The sequence below is a fragment of the Poecilia formosa genome, unplaced genomic scaffold (genome assembly GCF_000485575.1).
Source record: "Poecilia formosa unplaced genomic scaffold, Poecilia_formosa-5.1.2 Scaffold36, whole genome shotgun sequence".
NCBI lineage: Eukaryota > Metazoa > Chordata > Actinopteri > Cyprinodontiformes > Poeciliidae > Poecilia > Poecilia formosa.
Window position 1 is genome coordinate 2458417 of NW_006799975.1, and position 21643 is coordinate 2480059.

At 37.4% G+C, this 21643-nt stretch overlaps 1 protein-coding gene across 4 annotated transcripts in view; it reads right to left on the minus strand.

The window, feature by feature from the left end:
• vps13b (vacuolar protein sorting 13 homolog B) overlaps window positions 1-21643 on the minus strand; it is a 333331-nt gene that overhangs the window by 242357 nt on the left and 69331 nt on the right. For all 4 annotated transcript variants that reach the window (XM_016670633.1, XM_007550475.2, XM_016670636.1 and 1 more), the window contains exon 19: window positions 20650-20829. In XM_016670633.1, the coding sequence (XP_016526119.1) occupies window positions 20650-20829 (180 nt within the window). The remainder of the gene's footprint in view (window positions 1-20649; window positions 20830-21643) is intronic.

A 21643-nucleotide genomic window follows, 5' to 3' on the forward strand; every position in this document is an offset into this window, starting at 1 on the left:
TATATATATATATATATATATATACATCAGGGACGCGCGGTGGGGGTCATTGCTGGTGAGGCTCTCACTTACGACTATATAATGTAGGTATTAATTTCGTGCTATGATCCACAGCAAAGGGAAAGACCGAGAAAGCACTTTCCGCCAAGCTACACGAATTTTGCACACATATATATCCCCCCCCTCCCCCCACAAAAAAATTATTATCCTCTCACACCGTTTTAAAGTTAATATATTTTTAATTTGTCACAGATAAAGTCAACTATGATGTTATTGGTGATGCATTCCAAATAAACACATTGTCCAAAATATGCCAGAAAATTACAAATAGGTCAAGTTAGGTCAAGTGTTTTAAATATTATAGACTTGGATTTTTGAACTATTCAAGTATGTGTATAAATATCTATGCATTTCATTAAAATCCACCTAAGAGCATCTTACTCCATGCACTCTGGCTGACCGGTGCACAGCTGCCTGAGGGGGCTGCGCCAAGGCAGAGAGGCTAAAAGCAACAACAACCTACATCAAAGGAGCTGCACTTGTAGAACATGATTATCAACCTTAATGCTCTGATTCAGTGAATCCTCCTCTCTTACCTCCCCATGCACACATGGCATGGGGAGGTAAGAGAAAATCTAAGCTAAGCATAATATTATACTTAGCTCTTTTTTTGTCTTTACCACTTAATTCTACTTCCTTACAAGTATTACAAGTAAACATCAGTAGTTTTCCTAAGAATTATTGATAACAACGTAGCACTCTGAGTTTGCATTTTGCACTTTCAAAATAAAAATGTGGTTAGAAGAATTGTCACATAGAATGTCTGTCTGACTGACTTCCTCAAACAGCCAATAGCTTTCCTAAAAGAAACAACAAAAAATGCTACTTGGTTGCCAGAATACTCATATTTGCAAACCAACTTGTTAACTGCAAGAAGCTTTCACTCAAAACAACCGTAAAAATTTCAAAGTAAATTTAAGATTACCACAGGAACAAATGAAGAAAGAGAGCTTGCGTATAAATGAACATGGCTGTCTTGGAGAAAGTGACCATGAAAAGGCCATGATGATTAAATAGTAGTTGCTCACTACATTGTTCATGTGAATAAAGATGGTCTAAAGTCCTGATGATTGATTGCTACATGAAACAGCATTATTACAAATCCACTCTGCATCTCTTATATTGGACATTAAAAAAAACACTTCTTACCAAAACTGAGAGTAAATATTTGCCTAAAAAACATGTTTCTTCTATTCAGTGAATCATTTTGTTAAAACTTGAGTTTGTGCAGCTCTTTATTTTTGCATAAGTTTCTATATTTCAAATTAAAACTTGGATAGAATGATCTTGAAGCTTTGGCATGTAGTTCAGGATTAACTGGGTCTCTCCAGAAGCAAAATGAAACCATGATCCAAGTATTATTATCGTCTTACTTTCACAGTACGAATATGATTCATTTGATTGTGCTGGTAATTTGCTTTCAGGAATCCAGGCCCAAGATGGGTGCAGCTGAATAATAAAGACCAGACAACAGTATACAAAAAAAAAAGATCTTTCAATCCAAGTCCAAGGATTGGTCAACACAAGTCCACAGAGCATTACCTAACTATAAAGGATTGTGTTCATCTTGTGTTTTAGTTGCTTTAAGTTCAGGAACAATTTTGGATCAGACCTGAAAAAGTGTTGCAAAATAGAAGGTCCGTCACATGAGCCGATTCAAGACCTGAACTTGACCATATGGTGTCACACACAATTAAAATTAAAATTGCTTCATGGACACAAACCTAGGGCCCTGCAGAATCAATTTGGGCCTATCCAGTCAAATTATTAATGAGTCCTACACAAAAGGGGACAAGTGAAGATCTGTACCATTTTTTGTAGCAATTTACTTCAATGTGTCTGCTAGCAACATGCAATTATGGTAAAAAGGGAGGGGGGGTGTTGGACTTGCAAAGAGAACTTTGTCAATTAACATTTCTTCAGTTTCTGAGACATCAGGTTTCAGAAAAGAGCACCAACCAATGAAATCCTTCATCACTGAGCCAGGATCAGAGCCCTGGTCATCAAGTAGAGGCACAATCACTGAGCTATTAGCAAACTTTATGATGCGACTCTGGCATGAATAAGTGCAAGAAATAAATGAAAGTGGTGAAAGAACACAGCCCTGAAGGGAACCAGTGGATGTTAAAAGTATGTCAGATTAAAAAAAAAAAACAAAAAAAAAACATAAACCCTTGTCCTTTGCTTGTAGTGAAGTTTAAAGGTGATTCTCAAAAGATGTCATAAGCAGTGAGGTAAAAGCAACAAGATAAATATCATTTTGTACCTATGGGAAATTAAGCAATTAAGTACAATTTCTGCATCTTTCTGATTTTTGGGCATTCTATGAATTTTGAAGTCTTTGGGAAGATAAAAAAAAATGCCAGCCAGATGTGGCACATTTACTGACAAAACATTAATGCTAGAGTGCCTTTAGCAACACAAACCACTGCCTGCAGATTAGAAACAAGAACAGCTGACTTTTTTTAACAGTCTGGAATTCCTAAAGTATCAGATTTTAAGTAATGTGAGAATTTATAAAGTAATATTACAATTTCACTTTGAACTGTCAATTGATCATGAGTAATGATCTGAGTGTAATATTTGTACTGCAAAAATAGCTCTTCTTATAAAGCAAGACAGTGAGGCTGCAAATTAGTGCTAAATGTTGTTAAGGTGACATAAGTTATTGTGTAACAAATCTTTCACAAGTTATTACAATTTAATTAAAGCTAGATAATTTGTACAATAGGGAAAAAAGTTCAAATAAAATCTCTTCCATCTATATTTTACAGTCAGATCAAATTGAACAGATGAACCTACACATGAATTCAAATCGATAAAAGTGTCATGAAATCCTCACCCTTTCATAAATCACCTTTTACCAAACTCACATTAGAAGGATTGGTATTGTAACAAAGACAATCAATTCAAATAAGCATGAAATAAATCAGTTTTATAACATACTGCTTACATGTATTCACCTCTCCCTCAGGCCCATGCCCCTCTGTGATTCTCTTTCTTGCCTTTATGTCAGAATCACAGACATCTGCGCCCCCCCACCATCACCACTGCAGAGGTTTATTTGACTTGAAAATTACCTTCCTCATGTTTAACATATCTCCAATATTGTCATCACCAAATATTTATTTGTAGAGGAAAGGACCTCTGAGTGGCTGAATTCCTTTTGCTTTGCAGCATTTACACAACTTTTTGCATGAGAGCACAAACACACTCTTCCACACAGCCAAGGCTAGATGTGTTTATGAGAGTGTTTCGCACAACCCTCTAGCATATTTGTAAAGTGCCTGCATTTACTTGCTTCAGTGAAAGTCTGCTCCATTTGGAAAGTGACTGTGGGTATTTGCATGATTATGTCTATTTCCTCTTGTGTAAACTGCTGCTGAGCTCCCTCCAGATTCTAACACTTTGGGGTTTTTGATGAGCTCAGAAAACGACACCAAAACTGCATGCTCTGGTCACGCACTGATTAAGTGACTGATTAGAACCAAATCTTAATGATTAAATTACTTTTTAGATTTTATGCAATACACCACATTATTTTAGCATTTTAAGCTTGATAAGTTATAGTTTTATCCAAATGCACCAAAATTAAATACCTCCATGTGTTTACTTACTGTTTCTTCTATGCTTCCTTTTATCTGACAAAAAGTGAGTAATAAGTATGTATTCAGTAAAGTTGTTGTGGCCAAAGAAGGAAACATTCATTTGATTGGAGAGAACGACACACCACAAGGGGGCAATGATGTAACAAAGACCTGGGAAAAGGTCTGAGAGAGTTCCTCATTAGGAGCTGACAGAGTGGCAAGCACTGATCACTGAGTATTAGGAAGCTTGAGGTCAGGTGGTGGAAAAAAGGAGAGCACAGTTTACTTCCACAAAATGGGAATATTTAGCTTTTACAAAGAGAAAGTTGTTGCAGGAGATGGAAAACAGTGGGGGACAGTTGTAGGAACACGACGGACACAACGTGGCGGCCATCATGTGACCTGCAAACCCATGGTGTTTAAACAGAAGAAAAAAAAATCAACCCATTAATTCTCAACTCTGATGTTATTGATTAAAGACAATGGTAAAAATTTGTTTACTTTACAAAGAACACATACATTATTTGAATTACTGCATCTATTAATCTGACAGCTAAATCTTTGACCGTCTTATCAGTGATCACATTTGTTGTACTTCCCATTAAATGCATCAAAACTGAAAAAAAAAATAAAAAAAAATCCCATTTTGTTTTTTCCGGCAAATGCATCAACAAAGACACTTTTGTTTTGAGTTGAGCAAATTTCACATAAAAGTAAGGGCCATAAGCTTTGATCCAAAAATGGGCAGTTGGGTTAAAATGACTACTTCTTAAAAAGAAACACCCAGCCCATTTCTCTTAGTTGATGTTTTTATATATTTTATTTTTCAATAAAAACAAAGTTAATGCTACTTTATATGAGTCATATTCTTAAAAAGAAGAGCTTCATCTTCCTCAGCCAGAGTAATTCATGCATACCTAATTTAAATTAGGAGCTAAAATACAAAAAATGGAAGTCATTTCTCTCCTTTGAACACTAAAACAGAGAAACAGCATATAACCCATAAAAACTGACCTCCCACAGAGTTGTCCCAGTGGAGCCCCAGATCCCATAGGGAGGCACCCTGGTATGTCTTCAGTGACCTGTTCCATGAATAGGAGTGGAAACTTCCTGGACATTTCCATTGTGTCTATGGTGGCCAACAGCAAACATTGGAGACCGCATCTTTAATTTTTCTTAAATTCCTCTTAAATTTTTCACAACTTGGAAGGTCATCACTGCACATAAGGTAGGTTTCTATCAGAAAAACTAAAACCCAACAAGCAATTGGTGAGAACAAAAATCTCTCCAAAAGTTCTGTTTTCTACTTTTATGCTATTGTACTGAACAAGACTTTCTGTGCAGGTTTCCTGACCAAACTCTTCATGTGGTGGACTTTCTGTGGACCTTAAAGCTGGACCGACAGTTCCTCTAGATGATACATGACTCTTTGGTTTAATAGATAACTCATGTTGGAGTAGATGAGGGGTTCAGTAACAGATTCAGTGGCACACTCGTATAAAGATAGATTACTGCTTGCAGTACTTGCTGCTATACTACAACCTTTTTTTTTCCAGACTTAGCATGCATCCACCACACTCAATTCTGTGTGACCCCAACAAAATGTGGCAAATGAACTAATGGGACTTAAATCAGTACTGCATTTAGCACACTGAAGAAAGAAGAAAAGAAAACAATTTGTAATTACAGTCTCAATTAATTAATTGTATAATGTATTGAATCGGTAAAAAACGACCCCTTTCCTCCCCTTAAAAAAAAAAAAAAACCTCTTATGGACCTTAAATCATATGTGTATGACTACCCCAATCCTTATAGAGTTTTGGGATTTCTGTAACATTTTTGTGTGTTCACTTCAAAAGCTGCTTGTAATTACTTCCATGCATTAAACTGGAGACCACAAACAGCCATGAAGCTGTGCTTTTTTTCAAGCTCCAAATGGTGTTTATTAGGCTGCTGTTTAGGGAAATGAAATTTTCACTATTTGTGGAGTGCAGATCTCTCATACATTGAAAGTTTGCTGCAGCAGTACACTACAGACTACATTTCTGCATTCATTGCCCATTAGATATTGGGTACATAAACTTAATAGCAGAAAGCTTACACTATATAGTATGGTTTGAGGTGAATCAATGCAGATGATGGGATCTGAAGTCCATTACCCAAAGTGCGATCAACCAATGGGGTGAAACTATCAAGCCACTGAGGTCTGTCTGACAGCCGTCTCCAGCACCCTGCTGCTCGTTCCCTCCCCTGGCAAAGATGACCCTATGTTCACACCAAGATAAATACGGGAGTTGCGGTAACGTCTCTGAAATGCCTCTCTTCACCCCATCTACCAGCTCAAACTACCACCTACTGTGTGGGTACCCGCTGAGTGAATCTGCTGAGTGTCATGATAAGACATCATCTTCTCAACAAGCTCTGCTCACTGGGATTACATGGGATTTAGGTTAAATGAATGGCTTAGTCTCCTTCACCTTCTGTAATCACATCATGACAAGTATTGACCAGCTTAAACAAATACTGACAAGAAGGTAAAATTCTATATCCGCAGAAAAGCCATTTCCCAAACTGCTTGTCTATGGGGTGTTGTGTGGCTCCAGAGTTGGCTTTGTGGTGGCTTTCCAGTGCCTGCAGAGGAAGCTCCTGTGGAGGTTTCTGATAGCAGAGAAGCAATGGCAGCTGATAAGAAAGGTGTGAACAGCAGCATAAGCATGTCACTGCAGGAGGCTGAGACTGACAGGCCACCAAAGGCTGGAGAGCTACAAGACCAGGGAATGTAGATAACAGCCCTACAGAATGGGTCATCACAGATCTTTGTTTAATAATTATGATTCTTAATTTTGTTAAAACCCTAAGTCATAGCTTTTGACTTTAGGTTTTAGTTAACTTAATTAATTAATTTGCTAATACACGTTTATGGAGTTTTCATAGATACAGGAATATTGCAAACGATGCCTTAATAAATCACCTAAAGTGTTGGCTTTTTCATAGTTAAAGTAAGACAAAGGTAAGCCTGTTTTTTTTCTGGCCCGGCTCTGAGGATTGTGACCAGATATGCTAGATGGTTGTGGGTTTGAGTAGTTGGTTACGTACTATAACTATATCTCATTTGAAAAATGACTTGGTCTTGATGCATCAGTTCATTACTTTACTGAGTCATAAATCCTCTGTGTGATTCTGTGATAAGGTCCCATTTTTAAAAGCCCCCCCATCTGCTCCTTATCAGTCCGTCTCACCCCTTCTTTGCCCCACCTCCCAATTTGCACCCCCAACACGATGTGGAAAAGCACGACGGTGTGACCTTTGACACTTTAATCAAGAGGAATTATAGAGACTCTTAAACAAACCCGACGGACTGGGTAGATTGGGCTGACAAGGGCGACTGGTTGGCTGGCCCAGAGGCTAAGAGGGATCCAGGAGCAGCAGTGCTGAAATGCTGTCGCCAACACTAGAGGTGGCAGAAGTGGTGGGAGAGTGGTGGACATTACAGGGTTTACAGATTAGGCTGTCTTATTAAACCCATGATAGGAACTTTCCACCCACTGAGTGCTGTCACACACCACTTTCCTGCCTAGTTCACATAAGCCCTGTTTCAAAGAGACGGCCTCTTTATCTTTAGAGGGTTTCTTTAATAGAGGAGAACTAAATCACAGTAAGTTCTGAACATTATTGGACACAAATGTGAACATACTATACATCAGAAAATAAAATATTCACCTTCTATACAACGGTATTTTAGACATATTTAAACAAGACTTTTTGTTGAAGCATATCAGCATGACCAAAAATTGTTTTGGGAAAGATATCCAAAAAGGAGTTAAATGACGGAATGTAAAATGCACGCAGAAAGGAAAATTGTGCAGTCAAAAAACTCTGAATAAAAAGTGTGTTGATGAATAAAAGAGAAAAGCAAAAAAAGTTTTGGAAATACAGCAGTAATCCTAAATAATGCACTAGTTGACAAGAAACTTTTCTAAACAAAAATAGTAAAACAAAAACAAATGGGTCAAAATTACTTTCACAAGATCAAATAGTATAATCTCTTAGAACAGGCCTTGTAGGTTTTGTAGTTCTGTGTGAAATAAAACATGTGGAGGCATCAGATACGATTTATTTTGAATAAGGACATTTTCTAAAAAAAAATAATAATTACACATGTGTATGATGCAGTTTAAAAAGGAACTAAATTCAAATGTGTTTCCTTATAGGCATTACATAAAAAAACATCCCCCCACCCCCTGTAAATTCTTAACCTCTCACTTCATAAATGACACCTTGTGAATGAGCTCCATCACATCACCTCTCTACTCTTTAGTACCAAGCTCCATTGAAAGCTGGTCTACTGCACACTGAGCACCACACATGTAGACAATTGATCCATCTCCCTGAGTGGACCAGCAGAGTGAATTTAATGCCTCCACCTGGCCAGAGATCCTCGCCTGTCTAAAATCACAGGCTGACACTGACAATTTAAACCAGAGCAGACACATTCAGAAGTCTTTATTTCTTCCACCCACACTTGCTGTCACAAGCTTTTCCTTTCCTTCACGTTTTGTACGACCTGCAGATGGCTAAAGGATGCTTTGTTCAGGTGAATGGCAGTTTTCTGCTCTGATCATGAGATAATGAGAGTTAACAGCAATATTTTGAAACTCAGAAAAACGTGTCAACCCCAAAAGATTTTCAGGTGTTTCTATTTATCAACCTCTACAAAGTCCAAATTTAAAGTTATAAAGAGTGCTCCATAAGGCAGCAGTTAGCTGCTTAGCGGCAGTCTTCTTGAAAATATTGGAAATGGTAATATAGGCATATTCAGTGCAATTAAGAAAAACTAGCTGCATTTTTTTCTCCTATTTAACACCGATTACCAAATTTGTTTTCAGTCACAAGTCTTAAAATTGATACATAATGAAAAAATAATCATCTATGCTTAAATTGTGTGGACAAGCTGATGACCTGATCAGCTGAAGCACAGCCATATAAAGTGATATGATCAAATGTATGAGAGATCTTGCGTTCTTTTCCCAAACACATCAAGGCAGGAAGGCCCTATTAGTGAAAGCTCTCAGGGAATTGATAGGCGGTTCTGAGGCTTTAAACCTTGGAGCAAATTCTGCAACCTAGCTGTGGAGTTTAGAATCACATAGGCAAGGGTGTAGCCTGTAGGCAAAGTGTCAGGCCTCTTCTCAGTTCAGACAGTCTGTACAGCCTGAAAGCTTGTTGAGTTAATACACACTCTGGGTACAGAAACACATTAACTGCAGCTTTCAAAACACAGGATCAGATATCTTTCTAAAATGTTTTCCTAATTAATTTCAGTAATAAATGTGTTGGCTGTGTGGCATGTCTACTTTATTTTACGCTCACATATCACACAAATCTAGATGTGAGAAAAAAGTACAAATGACACCCTTTATGCCTGTAGGCAGAGCCCACTTTTAAATCCTCTATTCACATCCCCAGAATAAAATAAATCCAACAGAAGCCAAAGGCCTTGGTAACCCAAGAATGCTGATGCTGCAGATAAGGGTGAGTGAGAAATACATTTAAAACAAAGGTTAGCGTTACAGCACAAACTTAAAGAAAAGCAAACACGTTGAAGAGGCTGCCTATAATCAGATATTGCATGTGGACATAATTGTCATCACCACACAACTCAGGAAATTAAGGTCATTAGTGCACTTGTTTGGGCCTGTTTCTAAGATACATGGTGTGATGGAGGGAAAAAAGAGAAAACTCTAGATCCTTAAAGTCAGAGAAAGACAACTAGCCATAAAACCGTAGTTGTGTTGAGGATGACCAGTCACAAGGCCCTCCAAGGTCCTAAAAAATATTGGGCTCAAGTTACCAGAAGAAGCTGAGGGAGGTAAGGGAGCGCGGTGCTCTTTGCACTCAAACGACCATAACTCTCACAAGGCCAGAGCCTCTGTCACTAGATGATGTCCTGGTTGGTGCTCCCCATCACCTCTCAGATAAGTTCCCAGTGACAGCTTCCATTAACATTCCTGCCCAACCTGGCAGACAAGTACAAAAAGGTTAAGTGGGGTGGGGAAGCTGAATCAGTTTGAAGGTCTAACAAGAAAAAACAGAGAATATGGTGATGGCTAGAAAAGACCTTGAGAGGGAAAGGAGGAAAGAGGGTGAAGACCAGGAAGTAAGGGGCTACAGGACTGCAGGAGGGATCTGGAACTCTTTTTCTTGTCTGTTTGCAGAAGCAGGCCATTTGAGATTATTGTTGCAATGTCACAAGTACTAATTGTTGTCAGTGTGAAGATGTTTCGGTTTAGTTCATGCATAAAAAGCTAGTAGTTGTAGTTAGCGGGTGTATGTTTTATCAAAATAAATGAAAGTCATTGCAGTCTAAGTATAACTGTACTCCTATCAAGGAGTACAGTTATACTGTATAGTATAGTATAGCACAGTATAGTATAGTATAGTGTACTGTATAGTATAGTAAAGTATAGTGTGCTGTATAGTATAGTGAAGTATAGTATAGTATTAGTATAGTATGGTATAGTAAAGTATAGTATAGTATAGTATAGTATAGTATAGTATAGTAAAGTATAGTGTACTGTATAATATAGTATAGTACAGTACAGTACAGTACAGTGGAGGAACAAAATCAATGGTGCACTCCATACATAATAACTGCACACAATCAAAGTTGTTAAAGATGTGAATAGATTACACAACTTTTAAGTCAGACCGCTTTTATAAATTGGTACAAAAGGAAATAGAGTGACATGAGCAGTGTTGAAGGAATGTGGAATAAATGGGTTCAACCCCTGAGGTTCAGATTCAAGGACTGGACTAGCTGACAAGCTGCATCACTTAGCTCTCTGTATGTGGAGGAACAGAGCAGGGTTAAGCTTTGCATAATTAAGCAATATTCAAACTGACACACAAACTGTCATATCACAGGGTTATAAATTATAGCTTCAACACAGGCAGAAAAGAAGCTTAGTTTTCACACTTAGAGTAAATTCAACATTAATGAAGGTTGTGAGTGCTACATGCCATTCTTCATGGAGCCTTACTTCACACCTCAACTCCCCCAGTCTGGTTCCCATTGAATGATTCTGTTAATTACTTCACATTTTACTTTGCCAAAGTTGTGAGAAATCTCACTGACTGCCATCACTGTCACACCCAGACTCCTGTAACAACTATTGGCTTGATGAATTGAATCTTATCCTAGTCCCCAAGTACTAATCTTCAAATCAGTTTAAAAAGCAAATGATAAAATATGTAATATTTCTTATTCCTTTTATACTCATCTTTCCTCTCAATATTTTCATGCTCCATATTGCTGTTTTATTTGCACACTAGTTTTCACTTCTGTATTATTTATGAGTGTGTGCTGGAGAATTTTTTGCGACAAAACCTTACCCAGTGTGGGTTCACAAACTGACCAGGGCAACAGTGTGCCCTGGGAAAATGTGTATGAAGCACAAGATAAGAAGGGGAGTCGATGTGGAGGAGATTTTGTTGGGGGTAAGAGGCTTTACCAGAAAGAAGGCATATCGCACCAATTGAGCTGTGAAGAACCTAATGGGCTCTTATTCTCTTCCCACGCCCACAGCGTGTTTTCTAAGGGGCACTCAAGCAATGAAACACATATTGGTTTGGCTACTGGTACAGAACTTCAGCCAACTCACTTTACTCTGCCTATTCAGCATCTGCATAAACGACAGTTAGCCTCCATGCAGCTCGACAACTGGCAGAGTATGAATCAGTAACCAAACTTTAATGATTTTAGGAGTCGGTGATTGATCTTACTTGCTGGAGCAGCAATAATGAGAGATGAAAGACAGATGCATGGCTCACAGACAGACAGTGACTCTGATAAACTAAGTGGTGGGATGAGCCACCACAAGATGTTTGTTTCCGTCAGCAAAAAAGACAAGTTATTTGACTTATAGAAACAACAGATATGGAAATAGGACAACTGCTGCAAAGCACAAGTTGAAATAAAGTAGCAAAATAGTTTACAAAATTTTTACTACTGAAATAGAGACGTAGGAGAGACAGTTCTCTGGATAAGACCTAACTATATTAAATTATATGTGCATAATTAAAGACAATTTACACAGTCTTCTGCGTTACACAGTGAGTGTCTAGATTGTGCCTTCTAATTTGTTAAAATAAAACCCCAAACCCTGATTACCTTATGGAGGGAAGCCAACTGTTTTGATTTCGCTGTGAGATGTTTGATCTCACTGTGTGGAATGTGGCGACCTTTGATCCAGTGACAACATTCAATTAGATAAGGTTAAGTAAATTGACCTTCTCCATTCCTGCTACTCAGTCCAAAGTTGGATAAAGGGTAAACAGCTTGTAAGAATGCCATTTCACAGTCAAACCCTACAGAACATGTACAAAGTGTTTCTGGTTTAAAACGACTTGTGTTTCTCTTGTTCTGCAATTATGCTTGACGAATGAATAATCTCAGTGAAGGTAAATTTTGGTTTTCAGGTGTTATATTCACTCAGTAAGGCTACTTTGAAAAATATGAGTCTTACAAATTGTGAGAAAATCTCCTTTAAAGAGATTTTAAAATCTAGTTACATGTTAGTGGGAGGTGATTAGGGAGATTTGCCAGTTACCATGTACAACAGATAATTTTTTTTCTTACAGTGACTAGGTCACATTAAACTTCTCTAGTTTTAAGTTAGAAATAAAGTTATGCCTATTTGTTAATTGGCAAGAGAGTGAAAATATTTTTCTTTTGTTTTCAAATTTAAAAAATTATAAACCAAGAGCTTAAAAATATAGCAAGTGGAGTTTTCTTTTTTCTTAAAGACATTTCACATGTCATCCAAAGGTTTCTTCAGTTCTGAACATGGGTTATAAGTTAGAGTCCAAACTACAATATTATCCAAGTACTCAATTTTGTCATCTTCTGGATGATTGAGAATATACCCCACCATACATACACTAAGGCTCACATTATTTGAGTCAAAGTGTGTTGGCTATCCTTCCACAAACTTCTTACATTTTATTGGAGTTATAACCCACTAAAATTATGAAAACAAGACAAACAATATTTTGTTTGCTAAATATCAATTCATTGGTGTTTTGTTGCAAAGTGTCCAAATTATTTTTCATTGCTAAAAGTTAAATTCACAATAAATGTGATAAAACAGTTAACATTTTTTAACTGTTACACCAACCATTGTATGTATTATGGAGCCTTTGCAAAGATATTCTTAATGAGACTGATTAGTTTCCATCATCTCTACTATCACACAGTATAAAAGGCTAATTGCCTCTACTTTTTCCTCAGACACTGCCCTACCAAGACCACAGCTTATAGAAGTTAAACTGCAGTGACCCAGAATGACCCATTTTCACACTCAAAACCTAAGTCTTCGTTTCTGACTCACCTGCTAATTTAGGATTAGGCTTCTAACTACCACAAAGTACTTGTTTAAAACTTCTGTGGAAAAAAAATTAAAATATTTGTAGCAAATTTTGATTTATCAGCCAAAATCCAGTATCTCAAAACAGTGATAACAATGGAATCCATTTATTTGCAAAACCATCTTCAACTTAACTGTGGGTTCAATTGCAGATGAGCAGCATAGCAGGATGATTATATATTGTTACCTGATGTTGAGCATCTTTTACTCCTGCACAGCTTTAGCTCAAAAGAAGTTTTAAATAATCTATAGATCTATAATTATTATTGCTCATCTCACAGGAACAGTAAATGTACATTCACAAACACATGCTGTGGTTGCAGCAGCATGTCTGCTCCATATAAATTGTTGAATAATCAACAATCCTTGGCAGTTGTGAATGCTTTAATCAAAGGACAAATATTAAACATTTTAAACTTAAGACTGAATCTCTTTCTCCACATCTGTGGAGATGCTAAAGTCAACCCTTCATGTAATTAAAAATTTCCACTTCAAGGTTGGTGGATTTGATCAAACTCTGTAAAAGTCTATGTCTGGGTTTTAAGCTTCTGTTTGCAAACAGCAATAGAGAACTACTGTCATCTACTTTAAAGTTAACAGAAAATTTAACAGGTACAGTCTGGGAGCTTTCAGAAAAAAACTGTGCAGAGCAGAGTTGGCAGCCGTTTTAGGCCAAGACAACTCTCCAACGTTAACCATGTTCTAGCTTCAGCTTTCATTCCCTTGTTTCTCGTTTCTATTCATGTTCCTCAGCCTCACGCTCCAGACAGACTTTAAGCTCTGTGAGAGTGGTCTTAGTAGCCCAACACTTCACAGATGAACAGCTCCAGTAATCGGCCATGATTTATCCCAACAGCCAGCTCTGAGTTGGTTCCCTTGGGTCTAATCTCCACATTATCTGCCTTGCTTGAAATACACACTAAATGCCGAAACATGACCAGAGTGGGAGCGGTGAAGATTGGTCTGGTGAAGAAATGTCAAAAAACTTTAAACATAAAAAAATGAATGATCCAGTTAAAAACAATTGTAAATCTAATATTCTCTGAAGCATATCTGCATGGTGCATTCACTTTGTTTACTATCTGAATTCAAACTACAGGCTGGTCAGTCACAACAGCAATGTGAGTTGGCTGAACCTCTTGTTATTTATCAACCATAAATATCTTTTCAAAACATGGTTGGTTATACAATATGCAAAGATGAACTTATATTTATGCATCACTCAGAGATATAGCCTTATTTATCTCGCCATGTCTTACTGCTATGTATGCTTACACGCTTTAAAATATCATCTTGAAACCAGCATATCACACTAGCCCTTTTGGTGCAATTGCAGAATAATGGCAATAAGTTGTCAGATATTCATTCAGTCGAGAGTAAGTTTGAGCTGTATACAGTATATGTAGTCAGGAAGTGAAAAAACATTTTGCATCCTAGAATCAAGCCTCTAACAACTCCCTGGAGCTACACAGGGAACTCCCTAGGGACTCAGAAAGCATTGTAAATTTAAATCTAAATTACTACTACACAGGAGTATGTAGAGAGTTCATATTTTAAGACATTGGAGGAATTGCTTATTTGTAGAAATGAAGATGGCCTCCTCCTCAGAGGGATTTTAGCAGCCTTGCAAGCCATGCATTTGTCATCAGAACCCACCGCAGCCAGAAAGCTGAAGAAGTTAGTAAAACTATTTGTAATCACTATATGGACTATTCAGTTTCTGTGGGTTTTATGCTCTACTTTAATACATTAATTATGTGTTTTACCTGCCAGAAGGAAACAGACACTATCCCGTCATTAATGTTGAACATTTTGACATCAGGGAGCAAGCTCCCGTTAGTGACTCAAATGTCCAAACCAGACAAAGCAGAAACAATGCAGATTAGTGAGAAGCAGACAGAAGCAGCTCATGTGGAATACACTGATACATGTGACACACACCAGAGAGTGGTATTATAACATAACCATTTACATTCTCTAATATCTAGGGGGATGGACTCTGAGCACTTGAGAATACTTGAGTTATATTGTTTCAATAAATAATATCCACCACTAGGAATTCACTTATTACTTAGGTTTTTATCAGAGGTCACAATCTGTCTTATTTTGTTAGTCAACTAACCCAAACAGTGATGAGCATTTAAATAAATCAAAATGGGTATTTTATGTAACCAGTTTTCATTCAGTAATAATCTATTAAATTATGTTTGAGCCTCTCTTTTTTACCATTTCATTTGTGCTTGCAAAAAAATGCATGAACTGAACCCCAGTGGTTTCATACAATAGTACAAGGTGTTTACGAGTACAAAATGGAAGTAAGAAGAGATGACATGTTAATGTGTTGGTGTAAAATGGGGGTTTGAACTGACAAATGGGAGAACCGTCACAGGACAAATTTAAGAAGAGGAAACTGTTTTCAAAGTAAAAGAGGTCAAAAGCACAATTTAATGCCTTACATCATAGAGGCACCTCTGAATACAAATGTACTGCTTATTGAAAATGTGTATATGGAATTGTGTTTGTCTGCTGATAGTGGAAATTAAAATTATTTGTTCCAACACTTGTGCCAAAACAAGCAAAGCACTCGAAACTAAAGTCATTTCCAGTGTCATTAGTCCTATATCAATCAATTTTCAGACTAATTGTGCGCTGAAATAAAGACAATAAATAGTGTTCCTCTTGGACATCCCACCTGACTGACATGATGAAAATTTGAGTGACACAGATTTTTTTTTATTCATTTATGTTGTAAATTTTTTTGTATGGGGACAAACAACTTTCATAATGAGCTAAGGAAAGTGATCATGGTGTGCTGCCCATCCTAGTTTCTTCTGCACAACAACATATTTTGACACTTGTAGCATTCCATGCGAACTGGCTGGAAGAGTTGGCAAAAATAAATGCATCACTATGTATGGGTTTATAATTAAAAACAACTTTGTCTATTTCAATTTGTTTCTGCCTGCACTTTCAAACGCTTGGAAAGGTCACAATGCACTGCTTATGTACCGACCTCTGGTGCATTTAAATGGCTTGACAGTGATGTGCACAAAAGTAGTGTACTGTTTTCAAAACTGTCTCTGGAAGAGCACACCTCTACCATTAATTCCTTTTCGAGGCAGGCCTACGAAAGGAGGGAGAAAACTACACACAAGCTGCATGTGGAGCATTAACTGGTAAAACAAAGCCAGGATCACCAGGGTGCAGTGGGCTGGCTGGCTTGCTGACATCCTCGTGATTCATATACAGAACATTTTTAATTGGGGTAGTCCTGAGGCATTCATGTTTATGACTATTTATGACATGAAAATTGTTATTCAGATGGTTTGCATTCAAAGGTTCGACTGTATTTTTAAACGCACTTGAACCAACATGTAATGACTTAATGGCACAGCTCTCTTGTGGCCATCTTAAAAGTTGAAAACTAAACTTGTTATGAACTGAAACTACAAGCACCTCAGCAGCAGAACCTGGTTTTACGCCGGCAAAAAAAAAGTAACAACCACAAGGGCTGAAGGTATTTTCTGCCGAAATATGTCATGCTCTTACAGAGCAGAGCAGCTTTAGAGACTGAAGGAAGACATACTCAATATTAAGCAGGAGGTTTTAATCTTTTTGCCTGACAGGTAAATGTATGTACCGCCAAGAACTGTCTGAAAAAGATATTTATCTTTCATTTATTCAGAAACACTTCAGGGTATATTTGGTCAGGACCCAACTTTATGAACAAAGGGTTTAACAGATTGCCACATGGGGATTTTCAAAAGCATACAAGAAATGTATTTTTAGTAGCATTATGTCTACTGAAGATCCATCAGCAACAAAAAGTTCAGGCAGCAGCTTAAAGACATCAGGCTGCTGCCTGAGACAAAGCCAGACTGTTGATTTAACACTCTATGGAGTGAGAGGACGCATACAGAGGAGGGGAAAATAACATGATAGATGGACATATAAAACTACGACAGGCTTCTGAAAGATTGTAATGGAGTAGCCTACCAAGGGAGATCCTGTGTCAGTTCACACTCCATCTACAGAGTCAGTCCTCCATTACAAAAAGCTTTGGTTTCACAGTGAAAGAATTTGCATAGCTTTCCTCTACATATACGTGTGTCCATGTATCAATGAGGATAATAGAGTGTCTGTGAGCTGCATGTGTGAAATGGTCCGATCAAAGTAAGGAGGCAGTCATTCCCACCTGCTCTCATTAGTCTTAGGGTCCTACATGCCCAGAGCAGAATAAGGTACCACCTGTTTCTGACTGCTCTGGCTAGATCCCTCAAGACACTTAAATTAATGCACACTACGAACACACCCAACCATACAAGTCAGTGTGAAGAATCAATGAAGATTAAACAATCCATGCTATTTAAGAGGAAATTGTTTTCCCTTAAAAGTATGTGTGCTACATATGCAACACTGGTAGCAGTAAGTATTGAGTTGACAGACTGCATAAAGACATTGACTTTTTTTTTTTTTTTTTCAGATTTTTAAAACTGGAGGGAAAAAAGTATCATGCATATCTATGAAGGAACTAAATGTGATCATAATTATAGAGCCAAAGAAATTCTCAAAGGACCATATTCGTGTTGCATTCATAATTCCTTTCAATATCTTTAAACTGAGATTAAAGATCACTTTGTTGCCCCATTCCCACAGATCCTATGGTATGGAAAAAACATCAAAACAGGAGGGGTTTATAGGGAACATCTTTAACATTTGCTCCGTTCACAGTGTGCTTGATTAAATGTAACATTTTAGGATCCCAGAGTTCTGAGAAAAGCATAAATCATTCTCTCGCAGCTGCTGGTGTGCCTAGGGAAAACACATGCTATTCCCCTCTTTCCCTTTCTCTCTGATCATAAGCCCACCCGATTTGTTGGTCCCTCAACTAATGAAACTCATAGTGAAGGGTGTGTGTACTGGTAGTAGACACCTGCAGGTTGCTGCTACTCAAGAGGTTCTGGAAAACCATGGCTCTGACCTTTAGTGCCTCTACTCTAACCTCACCTTGGTTTTCTCAATCATCAGTAACAAAGAGAGAAGCCGTCAGCCAGTTACTGTCCAGCAAACAACGATTAACAGAGTCAATTACGTTCTCTTTAGTGATGTACAAAGCGGTTAATTTTTGACTTTTTCGAAAGAGAAACTCTTAAAAAAAACATATACATATATATCACTATTAAGAACAGTAGAACAATTTAATTTGAAGACAACGCATAACTGACCTTGTAAATTAAAAAAATGCTTAAAGGCAATTACACATCCTCCAAAGATAATTTCTCAGAGGACATTTCAAACCAGAGCTGTTTGGGCCTTAAGCATCAACAGTTGAGCCTTTAATTGTGTTCAATTTATTAGAACGTTCCAACCTCAACTCAATTAAATGAAAACAGATTCGTCTCAATCTGCAGGAGTTCTGCAAGTGTACCAGGACTTCCTTTAACCACCAATCCAAAACCCCAACCCACTCCCTTCATTTTCTAAGTAAACTGGAATTTTGTTTTAAGTCACTGGTAAACAACGAGACAGAAAACAGATGTCCCTGGCCATATTTCCAAACTACTCAGTCTTTCAATAAAAAGATTAAAATAGGAGGGATTGCAACATGATTAAAATATTTGTCCAAGTTCCTACTTAAATGTGCCACCAGAAAGTCAACAACTGGCACCATCGCTGCTTTTACATGGGCAATTTACATCTCATTTGTGATTTGTCTTACAAGTGTTTCACAGGGGAACCAATGCAAAAAGACATGCATGCTGCAAATGTGGATAATATGTATATCAGACCAGGAAAATTATAGAAAGTGGAATCCTAGTGATGGAAACATTTTTCATTTTTAATTAATGGAAAATATAATGAATGGAGACTTAAAAGATCCTTAAGACAAATGCTGGTGATATCTCTACGAAATGACAGAACACAGGTCACACGTATGAACGGAGGTGAAACACTAAAAACAAGACCTTAACTAACTGCACTCACATTTTCTAAAACATGAACGTACAAATTAAGGTTTATCAGTTCTATTGCTTGAGGAGAGTAAAATAAATATAAGACATTTAAATGACAAAACAATTGCATTTCAATATGACAGTTTCCACAAAGTAAAAGTAATTCAGACAATGAAAGTCGATTAGTGAAAGTCTATTGCAGAATATTTTATCACAACGGTTATAGTGAAAGAAAGGCTTACTTTAGTTTGCTTACCCAGATCCGAAGGTTTATATATACATTAACATACACCAAGTAATCTCTTGACTTTGAAATGTCACAATCACTTAATCTCCTAAATTGGCTCTCTAGTAGCAAAGAGAATGAACTCCAAAAGGCTGCAGCCTTTTAGTTTTTTTTTTTTTTGGACCACCTTTCACCTCTGGCAGAACGAGGCGTTACATCTATCATTCCATAAACATTTCACTGATAGGCTCTCAGTCAGCTCTGGTTGACAGCAGGGACTTGTGCACACACCAAAGGCTTTGATGTGGGGCTGAAAAGCCCAGAAAAACCAGACCTTTAAGTGGACATCTAAGACTGCCTGCACTCACACACAGGCTTTTCAGACTCTTCCAGCACACGCACACACACACACAGCAAAACAGAAACGAAGAGAAAAATCCCGGCCCATCAATTTGGGTGCCCCTTTATATGCCTGTATGGACAGGTGAATTTTATATAAAAGGACTTCTGGCACAAATTCAAATTTTGCACATGTACTCGAGCTAACATGTATGGTCAAGAAAGTTACACAGAACAATATAAAACAAAGTTACACCATTTGCTTTTTGGTAAAGACTACTTTAAATCAGATTACTAAACAATTACAAAATTCAATCATTAATGTGTTTAAAGAGAAATAAATGAAATTATAGACGTAGGTACAGAGAGTCCACATGATAAAAAATAGGTATCTGGACAAACTGAAGAAGAACGAAATAAAGACACTTTAAACAAAAAAGACTGGAAAAAAGAAGAGGCAATATAGAGAAGGATTGCAGAGCTCCACAGTTAAACATCTGCTGGGGATATAACTTTTTCTTTAGGGACTCAAAAGCCCAACTTCATCAACTTCATCTTTGGCCTCACTGTCCCTTTATGCTTCTATTCAGACTTCTGCTTTGTGTTTATGTCAGGTTTTAATATTCAAAAAATATGTCTTTAGTTTATGAGCCACTGCTTCGCTGAAGCAATATGCCTACTAAATCAAAGTAATAATCTGAAACCATGCACTAAACAGAATTTACCAGAATTCCTACATTTATCCAATGTCAATAGAGACAAAACCAACACTCTGTAAAAAAAACTGTACATTACTTTAAAAACTCCAGTATTTGTTACAGCTGCAAAACAAATGCATTTAATGGCACTGCAGAAATCAATCAAGTCTTGAAAAGAGGATGTTTTTTTTTTTCCTTCCCATGTCTCTAGTTTTAAATGTGTGTATGCAGTTAGGTCTGTACAGGAACATAGTATCTAAACAACATTTCTACAACACTGGTGTCCCTCCTAAAATCTGATTTCCCACCTCTACAGTCTAAAACCAACTCATCTTTGGAGCCAAATAATCGTTCTTTTACCTGAGTTCCTGCAATCATCTCCTTGCTGAGGCACTTGTACAGAAAATGCCAGCAGGTCCGGCGCCAATAAAGATTCGGGCTTGCGAATCTCATTAAGCCAGCGACTCATGTGGAGCTCTTTGGTGTCAGAAGGGCCCTGAATAAGTGGAACCAGCTTTTCCTTTATGCCCTCCTCAGAACCTGAAAGACAAGAGTTTAGGTTAAATCAAAATTCTTAGCTTGTCCTATTTCTGAGTTCCCAGCCAACAGCTGGCAGCATATCTAGTCTTTGACCTTTATTTGGAGCAATATAATTTGGATCCCAAGGTACCACTTTATCTAAAAACGTTTATCGATATGCTCCAAGACAGCATCTCTCTTCTATCTGTTGTTATTATTTTTTTATTTTCAATCCAGGACCGACTAGCTGCAAGGTAAAAGAGCTAATAGCTACAACCTTGTGATGCATGTTATCACAGCAATTCAAAACAATCATAACACAATTATACTCTTACTAAAGCTTAAAACAAAGTCTGGAATGAAAAGGTAAAATAAAGTACTGCATAAAATTTGGGTCAAAATACCATGCATCATAAAAAGTAAGCATACAGTAAATTCCATGAGGAAAAATATGATGAACATTTGTAGCTTATTCCTTGTTACTGAAAAGAAAAATACTCAATCCAAAAGTTGCAGGTTTGACTCCAGCGTTCTCCTGCCCAGGTTTATAAAAATGTGCATTTTTGGGGGGGCCTGTGTGGCTCTAGTATGAAGCTCTCTGATTGATATATATGGCTAAAAAGTGTTGCATAGATTCAGTCCATTCACTGTTTAAACGGTCAAAGCGAAACCAAACACTGTACTCTAAATGCAGGGCAGAATATTAGCTGTAATGAAACAGTGTCATCTTCTGCTAAAGTAGTGAATTATTTCATGCAGTGAATATTCTGTGAATCCCAGATACTAAAGTTACCAAAATTTATTATGCACACTTTTATCTTTATATGTTTCTATA